Source organism: Ochotona curzoniae, unplaced genomic scaffold (genome assembly GCF_017591425.1).
Source record: "Ochotona curzoniae isolate NIBS_2020 unplaced genomic scaffold, NIBS_Ocur_1.0 contig_883, whole genome shotgun sequence".
Lineage (NCBI taxonomy): Eukaryota > Metazoa > Chordata > Mammalia > Lagomorpha > Ochotonidae > Ochotona > Ochotona curzoniae.
Genome location: NW_024466599.1, coordinates 18,002,574 through 18,019,455, shown reverse-complemented (window position 1 = coordinate 18,019,455; position 16,882 = coordinate 18,002,574). Strand labels below are relative to the sequence as shown.

Below are 16,882 nucleotides of genomic sequence, written 5' to 3'. Positions count from 1 at the left end.
TTTGACAGTCATTTCCCTCATAATAATACCAAAAGCACAGGCAACGAAATTAAAATAAAAATTGATCAATGAGACTGCACCAAACTGAGAAACTTCTGTACATCCAAAGAAGCAATAAAGATAGTAAGAAAGGCAACAAGGGGAAAGGGTGAGTGTACATCTGGTAGAATGCTAGTATCTAGAATACATAAAGAATTTCTGTAACTCAGGGCCTGGCGCAGTGGCCTAGTAGCTAAAGTCCTCACCTTAAACGTGCCGGGATCCCATATGGGTGCCAGTTCTAATCCCGCAGCTCCACTTCCCATCTAGCTCCCTGCTTGCAGCCTCAGAAAGCAGTTGAGGATGGCCTAAAGCCTTGGGACCCTGCACCCGCATGAGACCCAGAAGAGCTCCTGGCTCTTGGCTTTGGATTGGCTCAGCACTGGCCACTGTGGTCACATGAGGAGTGAACCAACGGATGGAAGATCTTCCTCTCTGTCTCTCCTCCTCTCTGTACATCTGCCTTTCCAATAAAAATAATATAATTCTTTTAAAAAAATTTCTGTAACTCAACAATAATAACAAAAATGATCCAACCTAAAAACATGCAAAGAATTTAAACACATTTCTCTAAAAATGATACAAAAATGGCCAATAAGCACATAAGATGCAAAACATCCCTAATTATCAGGAAAATGCAAATCAGAATCACTATGAGATAGCACCTCACCCCCATTAAAACAACACCTACCAGCAAAACAACAGATGTAGTAAGTGTTGGCAGGGCGCCCCGAACTTGGAACACTGATGCGCTGTCTTTGGGACTACTGCTATAGCTACTGCAGGAAAATGGTATAGCATTACCAATGACCCAGCAACCCCCAAAGTGGGATTCTGATGTGAAATGTGCATTGCCGTATTCAGGGCAGTGTCTTTTGAGGTAGGTCTGCCCTCACAGATGATGAACCAATAAAATGTGGCACATACACACAGGATGGAATATTCCGCAGCCTTAAATAAGGTGACCTGCCACGCACTCCAGCTTAGGTGAACCTCAAAGAGGTGATGCCACATCACGAAGGACAAATGTGAGTCCTGCAAAGTTACTTTGGAAAGCATCTGAAATCCCAGGAGCAGGGAGGGGAGAGGGAATTGAAGAGCTGCAGGGCTACAAGATGAAGAGGGTACTCTAATCTTATGCCATTTTTTTAAACCATAATAAAGAAAAAAAAATAAGGACTTGAGCCTGAGTGTTGCATTTTTGGTAATTTCTCCTTTCTGTAAAAGTGAAGAAGTGGAGCGCCCCCAGGCAGCCCAGGCTTGCCTGCTGTAACTCGCTGATGAGCTTGTTCTTATCTTCGATCAGCCCCGCACAGTGCACCTGCTGAGTGTTGAGCACTTCCCACAGGTCCTGGGGAATTCTCTTCTGCTTGCCCTCCTCCCACTTGGACATAATCTCATCGAATTTGTCCTGGCTGGTCTTTACTTCATTCTCCAGCTTCTCGATTCTGCAAATACAAATAGAACAGCCAGGCCAGCCCAGCTCCAGGTGAGTGGGCAACTTCTCTAGAGTCCACAAGACAGGGCAAAGTGCAGGCAGCGGCCTCAACACACCTGCCCCAACCAAACAACTCACGGAAGAATCTTCTGTTAGCTTCATAACTGTAAGAATGCCAAGGGACACTTCACAGGCTTACACACATCACACACACACACACACTCACACTCACACACCAAGGGTCAACCAGTCTCATTCTGATGGTGACACATGAGAGCCACAGGCTCTTGGTCCTTGGAGTTCAAAAGCTGTGCTCAAGTCCTGACCTTGCTGCTGACTGTCAATCACAGACGAGTTGCTGGCCCTCTTCGAGCCTCCCTCCTCTCCTCTGTAATATTGGGGAGGAAGCAACGAATGCATGGAGGGTGAGACAAGATGGAAGGAATAGTGAGATGCGAGCCCTTCCTGAGAACAATCAATAGACACAGACCAGAGACTTCGCTGCAATCTGTCACACAAGAGTGAAGCCCCTGAGGGGCAGGAGGCACACACATCCTGTGCTGTTCTCCATCCTCCCACTTCTGTCCCCTACCCTGCCTGTTACATTACAGCAGGTAGTACACACCATTCTAGTGAACTCTTCTTTTCAAGAAATGTGAAACCACTATTGTCTTCCTTTTTTTTTTCTTCTCTCTCTCTCTTTTTTTTTTCTCTAATTTATTTGAAAAGTAGAGACACAGACAGAGATTTTTCATGTACTGGTTCATTTCCCAAATCACTGCAATGTTCAAGAGCGGGCTGGGCCAGGCCAAGACCAGGAGCCATGAATTCTACCTGAGTTTTCCACCTGGATGTAGGGGCCAAAGCACTTGGATCATCTTCCACAACTTTCCCAGGCACATTAGCAGGGAGTTAGTTTGCAAGCAGAACAGTTGGAACTTGAACCAGCACTCCCAAGGGACGCTGGCATTGCAGCTGGTGGTTTAAACCACTGTGCCACAATATCAGCTCCAGGCTGTGTTTGTAAAACACACTGAATTTGCAATTCTTCTCCTTAAGTTCTTCTACTTTCCCTCAGTGTCTGTAGGATGAAATCTGACCTTAGTAGGATGTTTGGGGTCTTTCACAAGTCCACCCTGCTAAGCATCAGCTATTTCAGTTCCTAATGCAACCCAGATAGGCAGCAGGTAGTTTTGAAATTAAAGTCACTGATGACAGATGGCTAGAGTTGGCTTCCTCCGACCCTCTCTCCTTCTAGGCACATGCTGCTACCATGGTTTCTAATGCTGCAATGTCTGTGGCTCTGGCCACTCTCACCAATTTAAAGCCAGGACTGTCCAAAACCAACTCAGCCTCACCTCTCTTCTTCCTCAGCTCCCAAACCCACCCTACACACACACACACACACACACACACACACCCTTTCCTCTCATCCAGAAGCAAGAACATCATGGGATGTCAAGATTCTACTCAAGTGTTGCCTCCATCTAAAACACCCTCTCTTCAACTCTGCAAACTCCTGTTCATCTCTTGTAGCTCAACCCCAAATGGGAAATTTGCTATAATCCTAGCAAAGAGAATTCAAGGCTTCCTCATGCATGTTTCCACAATTCTTGACACATGCCTTTATGTTTTTAAGATTTATCTACTTACTTATTTGAAAGATAGAATATACAGAGAAAACAAGATCTTCCATCTGAAGCAAGGAGCCAGGAACATTATCCTGGTCTCCAATATGGCAAGGACCCAAGCACTTACCTGTCCTCTGCTGCCATTCTAGGTACATTAGTAGACCATTATATTGGAAATAGAGCATCCAGGATCCAATATGGAATGCCAGCATTACACGTGGCAGCATAATTGACTGTGCCACAGTGCCAGCCTCCTCCCTTTATTTTACCATGAATTATGGCTGAATGTTCCTGTATCTATCACAGAGGCTGCATTTCCTTCCTGTTGTTGCTATACAGTTTGGCACATATCAGCAACATAATGCTGCAGGAATGGAAGAAGGGATGCAAAAAAAGGATATGAGGAAGAAGGAGGATTTCTCAGGGATAAGAAGGGGATTCGACTAAGTTGAATAAAGTCACTTCTAAGACTGGAGAGGACCCTGAGGCCCACAGAGATGACCTTCATGCCCACCAGGCTGCAACCTGTGGTTCCTTACCTCTGACGCTTTATCTCTTCCTCTTCCACCCTCCTGTGGATCTCTCTGTTGTCTACAGCCACCTGGACATTTGTCACCAGCTCAGTGCCACACAATAGCAGCTTGGCCAATTTCTGAAAGCAAATAGGTAAGAACTGTAAATGTTCTAATGCCTTGCCAAGAATCTAAAAAGTCAGACACATTTTTTAACAACTCTGTAGCTCCAGTGTCCCAGCAAACAGAACTCAATAGCTACCTTAAGATTTGTAATGGCAGCATCTACTGGGCATTGTCGTTTGTAATGTCACTGCTGACAAATCAAACAGCAGCCAGCCATCCTCCACATACTGCAGCCCACTCTCCTTAGCAGTGATCGGCCAACCACAAACCAGGCATGTGCTGCCAGAATATCTCAGTACCTTCCCTGACAAATGTCCACGTGACTGACATGACTGGAGTCCTCTATAGAAATCTGTTAGGGACATGAGGCCAATCAAGGTGGTGGATCTACAATGCTCATGTCTCCTTGTTCCCACACTGCTTGGAAACAAAACCCCCGAATTCAAGCTAGGCATGGTACATTGCCCAGCATCTCTTACAACTAGAATAAGGACTGATCAGTACATGTGAGCAGAGATGTGCACTCCCAAGTGGTGCCTTTAAGGGAAGAGGCGTCTCCTCCACTGTCCTGGCTCTTCCTTTCTCATGGGGTGCCATGTGGGCCTGAGGAACGATGTGATGAGCAAATGAAGGAATTTCTTCCAATTTCCCACGTGGGTGACAGGCAAGCACTTAGGCCATCCTCATTTTTCCCAGGTGTATTAGCAGGGAGCTGAATGGAAAGTAGAACAGCTGCGTATTTAACACACACACTATGGGATGTGACGGTGCAAGTGTGTGGCTGAACCCGTTATGCCATAACACAGCCCTACATGGGATCTGGTACCCGTAGCACAGTGAGCTCAGGGTTCTGACCCCCAGCTGACTCTCTGCTTCTCAGAAAAGAAGCAGGTAGGAGGAAAGGAGGGAAGAAAGAAAAGGAGGAAAGCCAAGACAATCTGGAGGACGGAATTGAAGTCCTGTTATAAAGCTACAGTAACTGAACTAATGTGGAACTGGAACAAAGGCAGTCAGAATGAATAATGAACAGACCAGAGAACCCAGAAACAAACTCACACATGCAATCATCTGATTTACAACAAAAACACACTTCAATGCAGGGAGTGAAGACTCAGCTTTATGAGAAACACAGCGAGGGTTGCTTAAAACTCTACATGGAGGGGCCAGTCTTGTGGCATAGTACCCATATGGGTAGGGTTTGTTTGCTCCATTTCTAATAGAACTCCACACTAATGGCCTAAGAAAAATAGCAGAAGATGGCCCAAGTTCTTGGGCCTCTGCAGCCATGTGGGAGATCTGAATGAAGCTGCAGGCTCCTGGCTTCAGCCAGGCCCAACCCAGCTATTGAGGCCATCTGGGGAGTGAAACAGCAGATGGAAGAGCTCTTTCTCTCTGTTTTTCTCCTCTCTCCAAATCTTTCAAATAAATAATCTTAAAAAAAACTTTATGCAGATAAAAACAGTCATTGAGTAAAAAACTTAACCTAACACCACGCACAAAAATCAATCAGCATAACAGACCCAATGTTAATGGCAGAATAAATCTTCTGGAAGGAAATATAGGTGAACACCTTCATAAACTTTAAATAGACGAAGATTTCACAGAAGACAATTCTTTAAATGACTGACAAAGCACAGAATCCAGGGCAAGGATTAGTCTGATAAGGTCTAGGGTAGAACCAGCAGTGGCTCCAGAGGGATGCAGCATTTTTTGTTGTTGTTGTTGTTATAGATTTCTCCATGAGGTCAATGTTCTTCATTACTCAGGCTCTGGGTAAGAAGAATCTTGAAAATTTGCTTTAAACAACACTATTTATTTAGTTTTATTCTCAGCAAAGAGAGCTCAGAATGAACTGAATATCAGTATGAGGGGACTTCAGAAAGCTTATGGAAAATGGGAAATAAAAGATACTGATCTAGATGCAAAAACTGTTGCAGTCCATGCAAACATGCATCTTCAAAAAGCAGATAGAAAAGGCAGATTAATATGAAAAATACTATGCATGAATTCCAATAATTTGGGTGCCAAAATAAGCTTCTTTGTTAAGTCCTTTTTCTACAAACGTTCAGAAACAACCTCAGGCTTTCAAGACTCTAAGATTCTTTAATCAAACACAGAAATGTTCTGAGATTACTGGCCACTAGATGAAGCTAGCCGAGTACAAAGAAGTGACATGAATCATCTACTACGCAGCAGACCTGAGAATCTGCACCAGTCCAATATTCTCTCCACCAGAATCAAACGGCTTACTACTGACACAACATCATGCAAGCACTCCACATTCTTAGGTTCTAGCAAAATACTTCAGCAGCCAGAATCCTTTATCCCACTCAAGACATTTATTTCTGCAGAAATAAGTGTATATAATATTTATTTATATATATGTATATATATGTATATATACATATACATATACATATATACACATACATACATATATACACATACATAAATATACATATACATATACATGTACATACATATATATACACATACATAAATATATATATATTTATATATATAATATATATATTTTTATATATGTATATATACATATACATATACATATATACACATACATACATATATACACATACATAAATATACATATATATGTATATATACATATATGTGTGTATATATATACATATATATGTATATATGTATATACATATATATATATTAGAATTACAGAGAGAGAAAGAAAGAAAGATCTTCCACCTGCTGGTTCCTTCCCCAAATGGCCACAACAGCTGGGCTAGGCCAGGAGCCAGGAACTCTCCCATGTGGGTTCAGGGTTCCAAGGACTTGGGCTTTCCCCTGCTGCTTTCCCATGCCATTAGCCGGAAGCTGGATTGGAAGTGGAGCAGCCAGGATACAAACCAGGACCCACATGAAATGCCAGTGTTGCATCATCTATGCCATAGTACCAGCCCCTATTTTTGCAGACTTTTATAAAGATTCTGTGCTTCATTTGAAAACCAGAGTTACAGAGAAGGAGGAAAAGATAGATCCACTGGTCCTCGCCCCAAATTGCTACAACAGCCAGAACTGGGCAAGAATGACACGAGGAGTCTTGGAACTCTCTCTGGGTTTCCCACATGGGTGGCAGGGACACAAGGTCTTGGACCTTCCACTGCTTTCCCAGGTGCACTAACAAGGAGCTAGTTCAGAAGTGGAGTAGCTGAGACTTGAACTGGCATTCATATGGGATGCCAGTGTCACAGTTTGCAGTTTAACTGCTGTGCCATGATACCAGTCCCATTACCCCTCTCTTGCTCTCCCTCTCTCATTCATTTTTTGAAAGCCCATTTTATTGCTGTGAGACTTGTCTCAAGTCCTAGTTCTTCTACACAACCTTTTCTCCCAGTCTAGCTTGATGTAACTCAGTGTAGTCTCCTAGTGCCTGCCTCTCATTTAGCATGGATTAAATGCCACACTCTGCCAGTGCTGGCTGGCTGGCTGGAACTGTGGTTTATCCTTCCTGCATACTTGGGTTCCAAGTCTTTCACTTAATATCCTGAGAGCCCTGTCATTGTCATACAAGAGTGATCAGCAATTGTGTTTGGGCTGGTTACTGGGCGCAAGCTCTGCAGCACCCTGTGCAGCGGTGACACTCTCCCTAGGGACACACACACACCACAACAGTCATCCAAGGCAGAAAAGAATCTAAAATGAAACAACTGGTACATCTGCAGGGACTTAGACCAGGTTAAGGGACTTGAGGAGCTGCAAGCGGGAGTGACAGAATGGGGATGTCTTCCCAGGGTCAAGAGAGGACAGAGGAGGGAGTGGGGACCTGTCCATTCCAAATGACCCGACACTTGGTCTAGATGATCTAATGCCTGGAGCAGAGGGTGAACAAAGGCCCCTCGGGGTGGGGGAACTCATGAATCAGTTCAACCACAGCAGAAGACATGAATTAGGTGACCATTGGGAGAACTGATTAGAATGGTAAGATGGTAACACAGACTAGCACAGGTCTTGAATGGCAAGCTAGAGTCTCTGGGTTTTATCCTACAAAGAGTGAACCACCATTAAAGTGCACTACCAGGAGCCTGGCACAATGGCTCAATAGTTAAATCCCTCACCTTACAATCACTGGCATCTCATATTGGCACCAGTTCATGTCCTGGCTGTTCCATTTCTGATCCAGCTCCTTAACTGTACCATGGAAAGCAGTACAGGCTGGCCCAAAGCCTTGGAAGCCTGCACTCAGATGGGAAACCTGAAAGAAGCTCCTGGCTCCTGGCTTAGGATCGGCTTAGTTCCAACCATCGTGGTCATTTGGACAGTGAGTCAGAGGATGGAAGATCTTGTCTCCCCTCTATAAATCTTATCTGCCTTTCCAATAAAATTAATCTTTTTAAAAAAGAAAATATAACTATAAGAAACAATAATGTCAGCTTCACTAGGCTCAGTGTCCAACCCAGGCGTGCCTGGGTACAGAGAAAAGGAGGGCTCCATGTGAGAGCCATGATATCACACCCAGCTCCCTGGTCCATTATTAGGGACAAGGCCCACAGGTTAGCAGTTCATACCAGTCTGCTTTCTTCTTTCTGTTTGTAGCTCTTGCTCTGCTCCTCCTCGCTCTCCTTCTTGCCATCTATGTATTCGCCAAGTGCTTCCCTGCAATGGAGAAGAAACAGAGTGCCACAGTTACGCTGCCCAGGACTGCAATGCTACAGGCAGAGGGTTCAGGGGTTCCAGAGCTCCTCAGGACACACACCAACATACACCTGTGGGGAGCCATGCAGTTGGGTCGGATGGCATGGGTGTGTGATGAGCACCGCTTCTCGGTTAGCAACCCTGAGAGGAGTTTCTGGCTGCATGGCAAAGCCCAGGAGAATGTCTCTGGTCACCTCATTGCTGCCTCACCCATTGTACGGACACTCAGTCACCTCTCTGATGTTTCATAGAATTCTCCTGAGGGTGGTGTTGTTGTTTTTCTAATGTGAAGTGATTCCTGTAACTGGTATAACACCTCAAATTGATCAATCATGTTATGATAAAAACATCTTTAGCGACGTAAGGCAATGACACACAGCATACATACATACATACATACAATAGTACAATTGAGCCCACAATGTCTCCAAACTAGGTGGGGGGGTGGGGAATTGGGGCTGGGATAAGGGAAATATCAGGAGCCTATGGAACTGTATCATAAAATGATAATAATAATAATATGTAAAAAAAAAAAACTCAAGGAATAGGGCCTGGCACAGTATCCTAAAGGCCTAGCCTTACACATGCCTAGATCTCATATGGGCACTGGTTCGTACCCCAGAAACCCATAAACTAAATAAAACTCCTTAAAATCAATGCTATACAGAGCAGAGAAAGAGAGAGAAATACCAAAGAGAATATGTGGCAAGAACAGGAGATTTATAACAGAAATCCAAATGGCAGACAGACATTGTGAAATACCAACAGCTTCACACATGTCTTGTGCGATATCATTATTCTTCTCTCATTCTAGGAGAGATGTTAAAGGTGGCTAATATCAGACACGGCATGAGGGAACTTCATGAACAGCAGACCCCTGCTCATACCCCTCTCTCCTCATGATTCCTGTATACGTCAGGGAGAGGATCCCAGCACCGCCAGAGAAAACTAAGCCATCCTGGAACACGAGCTCCTCTTATCTCACTCCTTCTGACTTCTAACTTCCATCTCCACCCCCGCTGATCAAAGTCCAGCTCAGCCCTGCACAATATGACACCGCTTTTCAGATAACGTTACCAGCCCCCACTCAAGCTTTTTTTTTTTTTAAAGATGTATGTATTTAATTGAAATGCAGAGGGACAGAGAGGGGGGGGGAAAGGACAGGGATATCCTCAAACCACTGCTTTACTCAGATATGCCAGGAACCAAATCTGGGTCTCCGCATATGGCTGGGTGACAGGTACCCAGACACTTGGGCTAACTTCTGCTACCTTTCCAGGTGCATGAGTAGGGATCTAGGTTGGAATCAAAACCACTGGGATCAAATAGGACCTCCAATATACAATGCTGGTGTTGCAAGCCTCTTAACCCACTGTCTCAGAAGGCCAGCCCGTGTGTGTGTGTGTGTAATTATTATTATTTTATGATACAGTTCCATAGGCTCTGGGACTGAACCCCCCCAAGTACCTTCCCCATCTACTGATTTCTCCCCTAGTATTACAATGAGTAGTCCTTCATGAACAGTCACAAGTCCATCAATCCAATACTAAAGTGTTTTCCGACATTGTAGGTATGGACAATGTCAGAAAGTCAGTGTCCAACTGTCAGGATATATTCAACAGTTTCACCTGGATTCCACCTTCAGTCTGGATGCAGGGATGCATACTGCACTATGTATATTTATTATTTTTTTTTTTATCTGAAAGATAGTTACAGAGAGAAGGAGAGACAGAAGTCTTCCACCCGCTGGTTCACATTCCTCAAATGACCATAACAGATCAATCCAAAGCCAGGAGCCAGGAGCTTCTTCCATGTCTCCCACGTGGGTGCAGCGTCCCATGGCATTAGGCCATCTTCTGCTACTTTCCCAGGCCACAGTTCACATATGCTGGGTTTCCTTGGAAGCTGGCTTTCAGATCTTTTCTCCATCTTAGCCCTAGCCCCAACTGTAATTTAACTCATTCTCATGATTTTAAATCAGCTATAATGCTGCACACCCTCTGCCCAGGGTGTCTGAGATTCAAACCCACAGTCGATTACCTAACATCTCAATGTTAACATCTTACAAAATCCAACTTGGCTTCCCAGGTGCTAAGCCCAAGTCTTGTTTTCCACCTCCTCCTCACTACCCCACCCACCACTGCCTTCACAAGTGCTGGCAGCCATTTCCCATCCAGCTCCCTGCCTGTGGCCTGGGAAAGCAGCAGAGGATGCCCCAAAAGGCTTGAGGCCGTGCACCCAAGTAGGAGACCCAGAAGAAATTCCTGGCTTTGGATCAGCTCAGCTCCAGTCATTGTGACCACTGGGGAATGAACCAGTGGACAGATCTTTCTCTTTTTCTTTATAAATCTGCCTGATAGATAGATAGATAGATAGATAGATAGATAGATAGATAGATAGATAGATATAGATAGAATCTTAAAAAAAAAAAAAAAACAGAAAAAAAAGGCTGGCCTTGTGATACAGTGGGTAAGTGGCTTGCAGCACCAGCATCCCAAATTGTTTGAGTCCCAATTGTTCTAATTCTGACCCTGTCTTTTCAATAAAAAAAAAATAAATAAATAAACACTTTTTTAAGTGCTTGACACTACAGAATGCACAGCACCAAGGGGGAAATCCTAGGGTCTCTTGTTGGAATGAGACCAGTGGCTACAGCAAATGAAGCCCTGCTGTGGGAAGCTGACTGGCACATGGGGACCAGGCGTAACACAGAATCTACACCTTCTGCTCACGTTTGAAAACTGATCTTAAAAAAAAAATCTTAGCTGGTCTAAGAGCAAGGAGACCAATTTGTACTTCATGTGTAAAAAACAAACAAAAACGTCCACAGGGCTCTGTCAGCACCTAGCCCTTGGTTTTCAGACTGCCTATGGCTGCCTTAATGGCAAAGAGCTGGGCAGCTGGGACAAAAACCAGAAGGTCTGCAAAGCCTGAAATATCTCCCATCGGTTGCCAACCCTGCCTCACATGGGGACAGCATCACCACAGCTAGGCAGCCAGGCAGCACAAGCAAGAGACAGCAAAGGAGGAGGAGGGTGTTTAACTCCACGGAGACTCAGCCCCTGTCCCATCACTGGCATTTTCCAAGGTCCAGTGGGATGCCCCAACAAGTTAAACAGGCTGGCTTACTGGTCCTGGCACTCTCTAACCCCAGAAGACCCCCTCCAGCCTGCCAGACTGTGGATCTTACAGGGTAACACACTCCACATGAAGGAACGCTGCTCCAGCTCACATGAAAAGCTGTCAGTTCTGAGTGGTGCTAGAGCATGAAAAGAAACTGCGAAAAGCCAGGTCAATACTGGACTGCAGGATCAGAGGCAGCAAGCAGAGAAGATGCCCCATGGCATTCATGGCAGGCTCTAGAGTCACAGCATAAGGCATGTCATCGGCAGCAGACAGCGCTTTTGAAAACAGATCTCAGCAAGCTCTCCTGAGGCCTGGCAGAAAGCAAAGGGGACCCAGTGTGCAGCCATCCAAAAGCAGAAATCATGGGCTGTGCAGCCATCCAAAAGCAGAAATCATGGGCTGGATATATACCGGCTCCACTCAGACCCCCACGTCGCAGCCTGCTGTTGTACCTACACCCCTGCCTGTGGCATGAGTGGGATTCCCTCCCGAGTGAAGGAGAAAGGGCCCAAGTTTAATTGTGGGTTATCAGAGTTGTTCAGACTGAAGATAAACAGCCGCTTTGTGACAGGCACACCCAGGGCTGGCCTGAGAGCCTTGCAGGCTTGTGGCATCTTCAGCCAGGGAGTCTGACACCACAGACTCTCCAGGTGGCACAGGGTGCACAAGTGGGCCCACGCCTGCAAATCATGTCACCCAGCCTACCATCTAAGTCAAACCAGCCTGGTGGTCCTGGAGCGGCCAGCAGAAGCTGCGGCCTGAAGGCAGTGCCCAGGGGACCAGGGAGCCAGCCTCCCCAACATAGGCACTGCACCAACCTAGAAACTTAAGAGTGGCTGTGTCAGCAGTGTGTGGAGTCTGGCATAGCCCCCCTTAGCTTACTTCCTGAAGACCCACTGGGCGCTGTGTGGTTCCTGTCTCCACAACGCTGACGTCCCCAAAGTCTTTGGCTCCCACAGAGCCACAGGTCACCTGCTGACGTGGAACCTCTCACTTGCCACTAACCACCAGCAGACCGGAAGAGCAGTCACCATCCTACTGGGCAAGAGGGAACTCAGGGGTGCCTTGAGGTACCCCTCCCCTCAATAAATCCTACTAGTAGCTGTGAAGGAACACGCCAGAGGCAAGGTTTAACAGAAGCCTCAGCCGAGGTCCACGACACACGCACCTGTGGAAGAAGGAAAACCAGGACCCTGAGCGCTGACCCCAGGCCTTTGCGTATAGACTACGACGCCTGCGCCAAGGGGCAAACGCCTCTGACTTTACAACGACGCTCTGCTTGACACTCCTGAGAAGAAATGTTTCCCAACTCTTCACAAAATAAGTCCCGCCCACACTCCCGGGCAACTGGCGGCGGTTCCCCCAATTCTGCACAAGGCTTTTCCGGCTCCGCCCCCGAAGCCCTCGGCTCCAAGCACAAAGCCCGCCCAGATGCCCCCTCACCGCCGCCGCGCTTCCAGGCGCGCCGCGATGCGGAGACGCCGAGCCTGGATCCGCTCCTGCGGGTTATCAGAATATACGGAGGGCCCAAGAATCGGTGCGGAGGCATGTTCGTCCGGATTCTGCTCCAGGACCCCAAGGGACGCTGCTGGATTCATGGCAGGGGCTTCACGCCCCCCAGGCAGCCCGGCTGGACCACCACCAGGTTGCTAGAAACAAACCGTTGCTAAGTGAAAGCAGTCACCTGACCCGCAGCGCGAGTGGCTGCGTGCGCAGCCCTTCTGAACCCACCCATGACTCTCCTGAACCGGGCACTTCTCATCTCACACTAGGGCTCTGTTCCTCTTCTGCAGCTCGTACCGGTAAGGTTCTGATCCCCACCTAGGCCTGTCCTTATCAGCGGAAACTGCAGCCTCATCTTCATTCTCGACCTGAGCCACTCTGTGACTTTGTGGCTGACTGACCCTTATTAGCTCATTCATTCTTCCCACACCAGATGAACAGTCCTAAATTTCATACTTGTGAGACGTAATTCAGTGCCTCTTATGTCACGTGCTGGACTAGCCTTTCAGATACAGGAACTGTGCCTTCCACATGGAGAATCCAGAGTAACCACTAAAGGACCTTGCCTGTGTCATTTACAAGCTGCTTGGAAGCTCTGCTAGAGGCTACGTGGCCCTGTTTTCCCTAATGCTGACCATTAGCAGGTTTAGATCTGGTAACCATGGCCCCCTGCCATCACAAAGAGGAAACGAGGGGCAGGGGGAAGGAGAGCAGGGTGCGGAGCTCAAGTGGGAGATGCAGAGACATCATGCATGGCTGTTGACAATGTTCACACCAAGAATTAAGATCTTCCCTTGCAAACTGGGCACTGAGAGAATCCTGTCCCATCCGCTCATGGAAGCCTATGGAAAGGCAACTGGGTAGGCGAGGGATGAGAAAATGTGCATACCGGGCCTAGTGCTGCCCTGTCACCTTGGGCAAGTCACAACTTGTTGAGGATTATTTGAGGTTCAGCGTTGTCCTGTCCGCTCCACTGACAGGTCCCTGGGAAGTCCTCTAGCAACACCTGTCCAGTGTCAAAAGGAGGTTTTTGAAATTCACTTTTCCAAGTTTGTTTCCAAGCTTCAGGGCCCTCAGCCAAGTCTCCGTCCTTTGGTTGTAACAGTAGGGGCCATGGAACAGGAAAGGTGTGTCTAACCACAAGTTCCTCCTGGTCCTGGTTGGTACCATCCCTATGGAGAGACACAAGTACCTGTGTGTGCATGTCTGTGGCCAAGAAGGGAGATCATGAGAAAGGCATATTGACCTGTTACATAGCTAAGAGAACAAAGGGACCATCAGAATCCACTTAGAATGACCCATGAGACACTGACCCCAAAGTTGTTTCCAGTACCACTGCAGACACCTGTCATGGTTATCATGAGCACTGCTCAGGCTGCCCCGTGGCCTGGTGGGTGAGAGTGGAGAGACGTGTGTTGGGAACACCTGTGACTGTGCTTACCCTGTGCTCTTGCATTCTGAAAGAAGCCATGGGAACAGAGGCCAGCCGCCAGCCAGCAGCCAGCAGGCTGATACTTCTAAAACTGAGAACACCTCTGGAATGTTTTTGCTTTGAAATAACCAATGGCTCTGAAGCAAGTACTGTAATTTTTCCATTACACTTTTCTCCCCTTAGGACTTACCAAGGATGCACAAAGAAAGACAATCTGAGAACAGTTAAAAGGATTTAAAAATTATTTATTTTTATTACAATAAATATTTATCAATAAAAGAATTAAACAATTTAAAATTAAAATCTATAGCATTACTTTTGGGGTTTCACAATAGAAAGAAACAAATCCAGCTGTAAGGACAAGACTTCCAAAACCTGGTGACAAGAAACAGTCCGGTCTTGACTATCTGGACTGGCGGTGGTGAACAGTAATACAGATAATGCAAATGTAACATGGCAGTGCACACCAGCTGATCTGAGCAACATTCCAGCTAAGTAGCTGGAGCAGGCAAGACGTTGAGTTGCTCGGAGAGCGAAAAGTTCTCCCCACCAGCTGCCCCCAGAGCTACCCTGCAGTGCAGACCCAGTGAAGGCAGCCATCATTTGGCTCACATACATGCTTGGTTAAAAGAAAGAGTCTGTCTCAAGGACCGAGATGAAGAAGAAGATGGACTGGCTCCAGATCCACCAAAGGCTTGTGTTACGATTAAGTCAACAAGAAACAGCTGGAAGGGCTTACTGTTTTGCTGATAAGAGTAGATGGCATGTATACATGAATATATCATACATATGAAGTGTCTATATACACTTAGCACACACAACCAGATTAAATAAATGCTACATTATTCAGAACACAGCAAATCCTAGTCATCTTCCTCTCTGATAAAGTCTGCTCTGTAGCAAATATACTCCACTCACTCTGGTAGAGCTGTTTTTGGGTACCTGAGAAGGAATGGAATTGTCCTCGTGTTTCAGAACACTACAGAAGGCCAGCCACAACAGGACCAAGCTAAACACATCAATAATGGATTTGGCCAAGATTCTGTCGGCCTATTCTTAGTTCACAGGGCATTACACTTACGAAGTATCGATTTCCTTTTCTACAGCTGGCTACATAGTTAATCTAGTACATTAGGTAAAAGCAGCACGGGCTTGGGAGAAAGGCAGGCAGCAAAAAGGTCCCCCTTGGCAATTACTCATTGCCTTCCCCTATACCCAAAGGAAACACTATGTTTAAAAAAAGGAGGGGGGGGAGGGTGGGAGGGAGTCAGGCAGCACGACAGCCTAATGGCTAAATCCTTGCCTTGCATCCACTGGGACCCCACATAGGTGCCAATTCATGTCTCAGCTGCTCCACTTCTGATCCAGCTCCCCGCTAGTGGCCTGGGAAAGCAGGAGACCATGGCCCAAGGCCTTGGGACTCTGCACCTGTGTGGGAGACCCAGAAGTTTCTGGCTCCTGGCTTAGGATCAGCTCAGCTCTCTGGCCATTGTGGCCAGTTGGGGAGTGAACCAGTGGACAGATCTTTCTCTCTGTATCTCCTTCTCTTTGTATATCTGTCTTTCCAATAAAAAAAAATAATAAAAATAAATCCTTTTTTTTAAGAAAATTGAAATTTGGAGTTCAACAGTGATACTGCTTTCTTGGCACATGTCAAAATGAATTAATCATTAAACTTAGCTAGGTCTCTTGTCTCTTGAGTGGCTTTTCTAACCAAGCTAGCTATACAAACAAAATAACCTACAAAAAGTGTTAGTATTGTGAGCTGTTCCAATTAGTAATTAAACTCAAAATCCAATACTGAGTAACAGTAATACAAGCACTTATAACAGTTTTCACAGATTTTGCAAAATTAACCTCCTCTATCACAAGCTTACTAACAACTAAACATGTTTCAGTTCAAGAACTTAACTCTTTTCAAAATAAATTAAAGAGCTGCAATGGTGGGGGAATGAGAGTAAGGTGAAGGGGGAGATTCTCCCATTTGTTGATACCCACTCCCCACCAAGTGGCCACAATGGCCAGAGCTAAACTAGAACAGAGCCAGGAGCTTCCTCTGGGTCTCCTATGTGGATGGCAGGGGCCCAGCCAGCTGGGCCATCCTTGTTGCCTTTCTCAGGCCACAAGCAGGGAGCTGGGTCAGATAGGCCCAGCTGGGACACAAATGGCGCCAATATGAGATGCCAGCATCATTGGTAGCAGTTTTCCCCATTATGCCACAATAATCATCCCAAGAATGATTAAGATCGTAACATGTGCTTGTTAAGAACAACAAAATCCATGGGCAGGTGTTTAGTACTGTAGTCGACACTGGTTAGAACACTACAATTCCACACCGAAACACTGTGTTCTGTCAAATGAATTGTCCTAGGCACAAACCCTTATCCAAATATTCCACAATAGCCCA

General features: G+C 46.1%; 1 protein-coding gene across 2 annotated transcripts in view; it reads right to left on the bottom strand.

The window, feature by feature from the left end:
- DRC1 (dynein regulatory complex subunit 1) overlaps nucleotides 1-13,138 on the bottom strand; it is a 37,467-nt gene extending 24,329 nt beyond the window's left edge. For both annotated transcript variants that reach the window (XM_040993947.1, XM_040993948.1), the window contains exons 1-4: nucleotides 12,984-13,138; nucleotides 8,288-8,375; nucleotides 3,648-3,760; nucleotides 1,304-1,487 (exon numbers count right to left, since the gene is read on the bottom strand). In XM_040993947.1, coding sequence (XP_040849881.1) covers nucleotides 1,304-1,487; nucleotides 3,648-3,760; nucleotides 8,288-8,375; nucleotides 12,984-13,138 — 540 coding nt within the window. The remainder of the gene's footprint in view (nucleotides 1-1,303; nucleotides 1,488-3,647; nucleotides 3,761-8,287; nucleotides 8,376-12,983) is intronic.
- Between the last annotated feature and the right edge of the window lie 3,744 nt (nucleotides 13,139-16,882).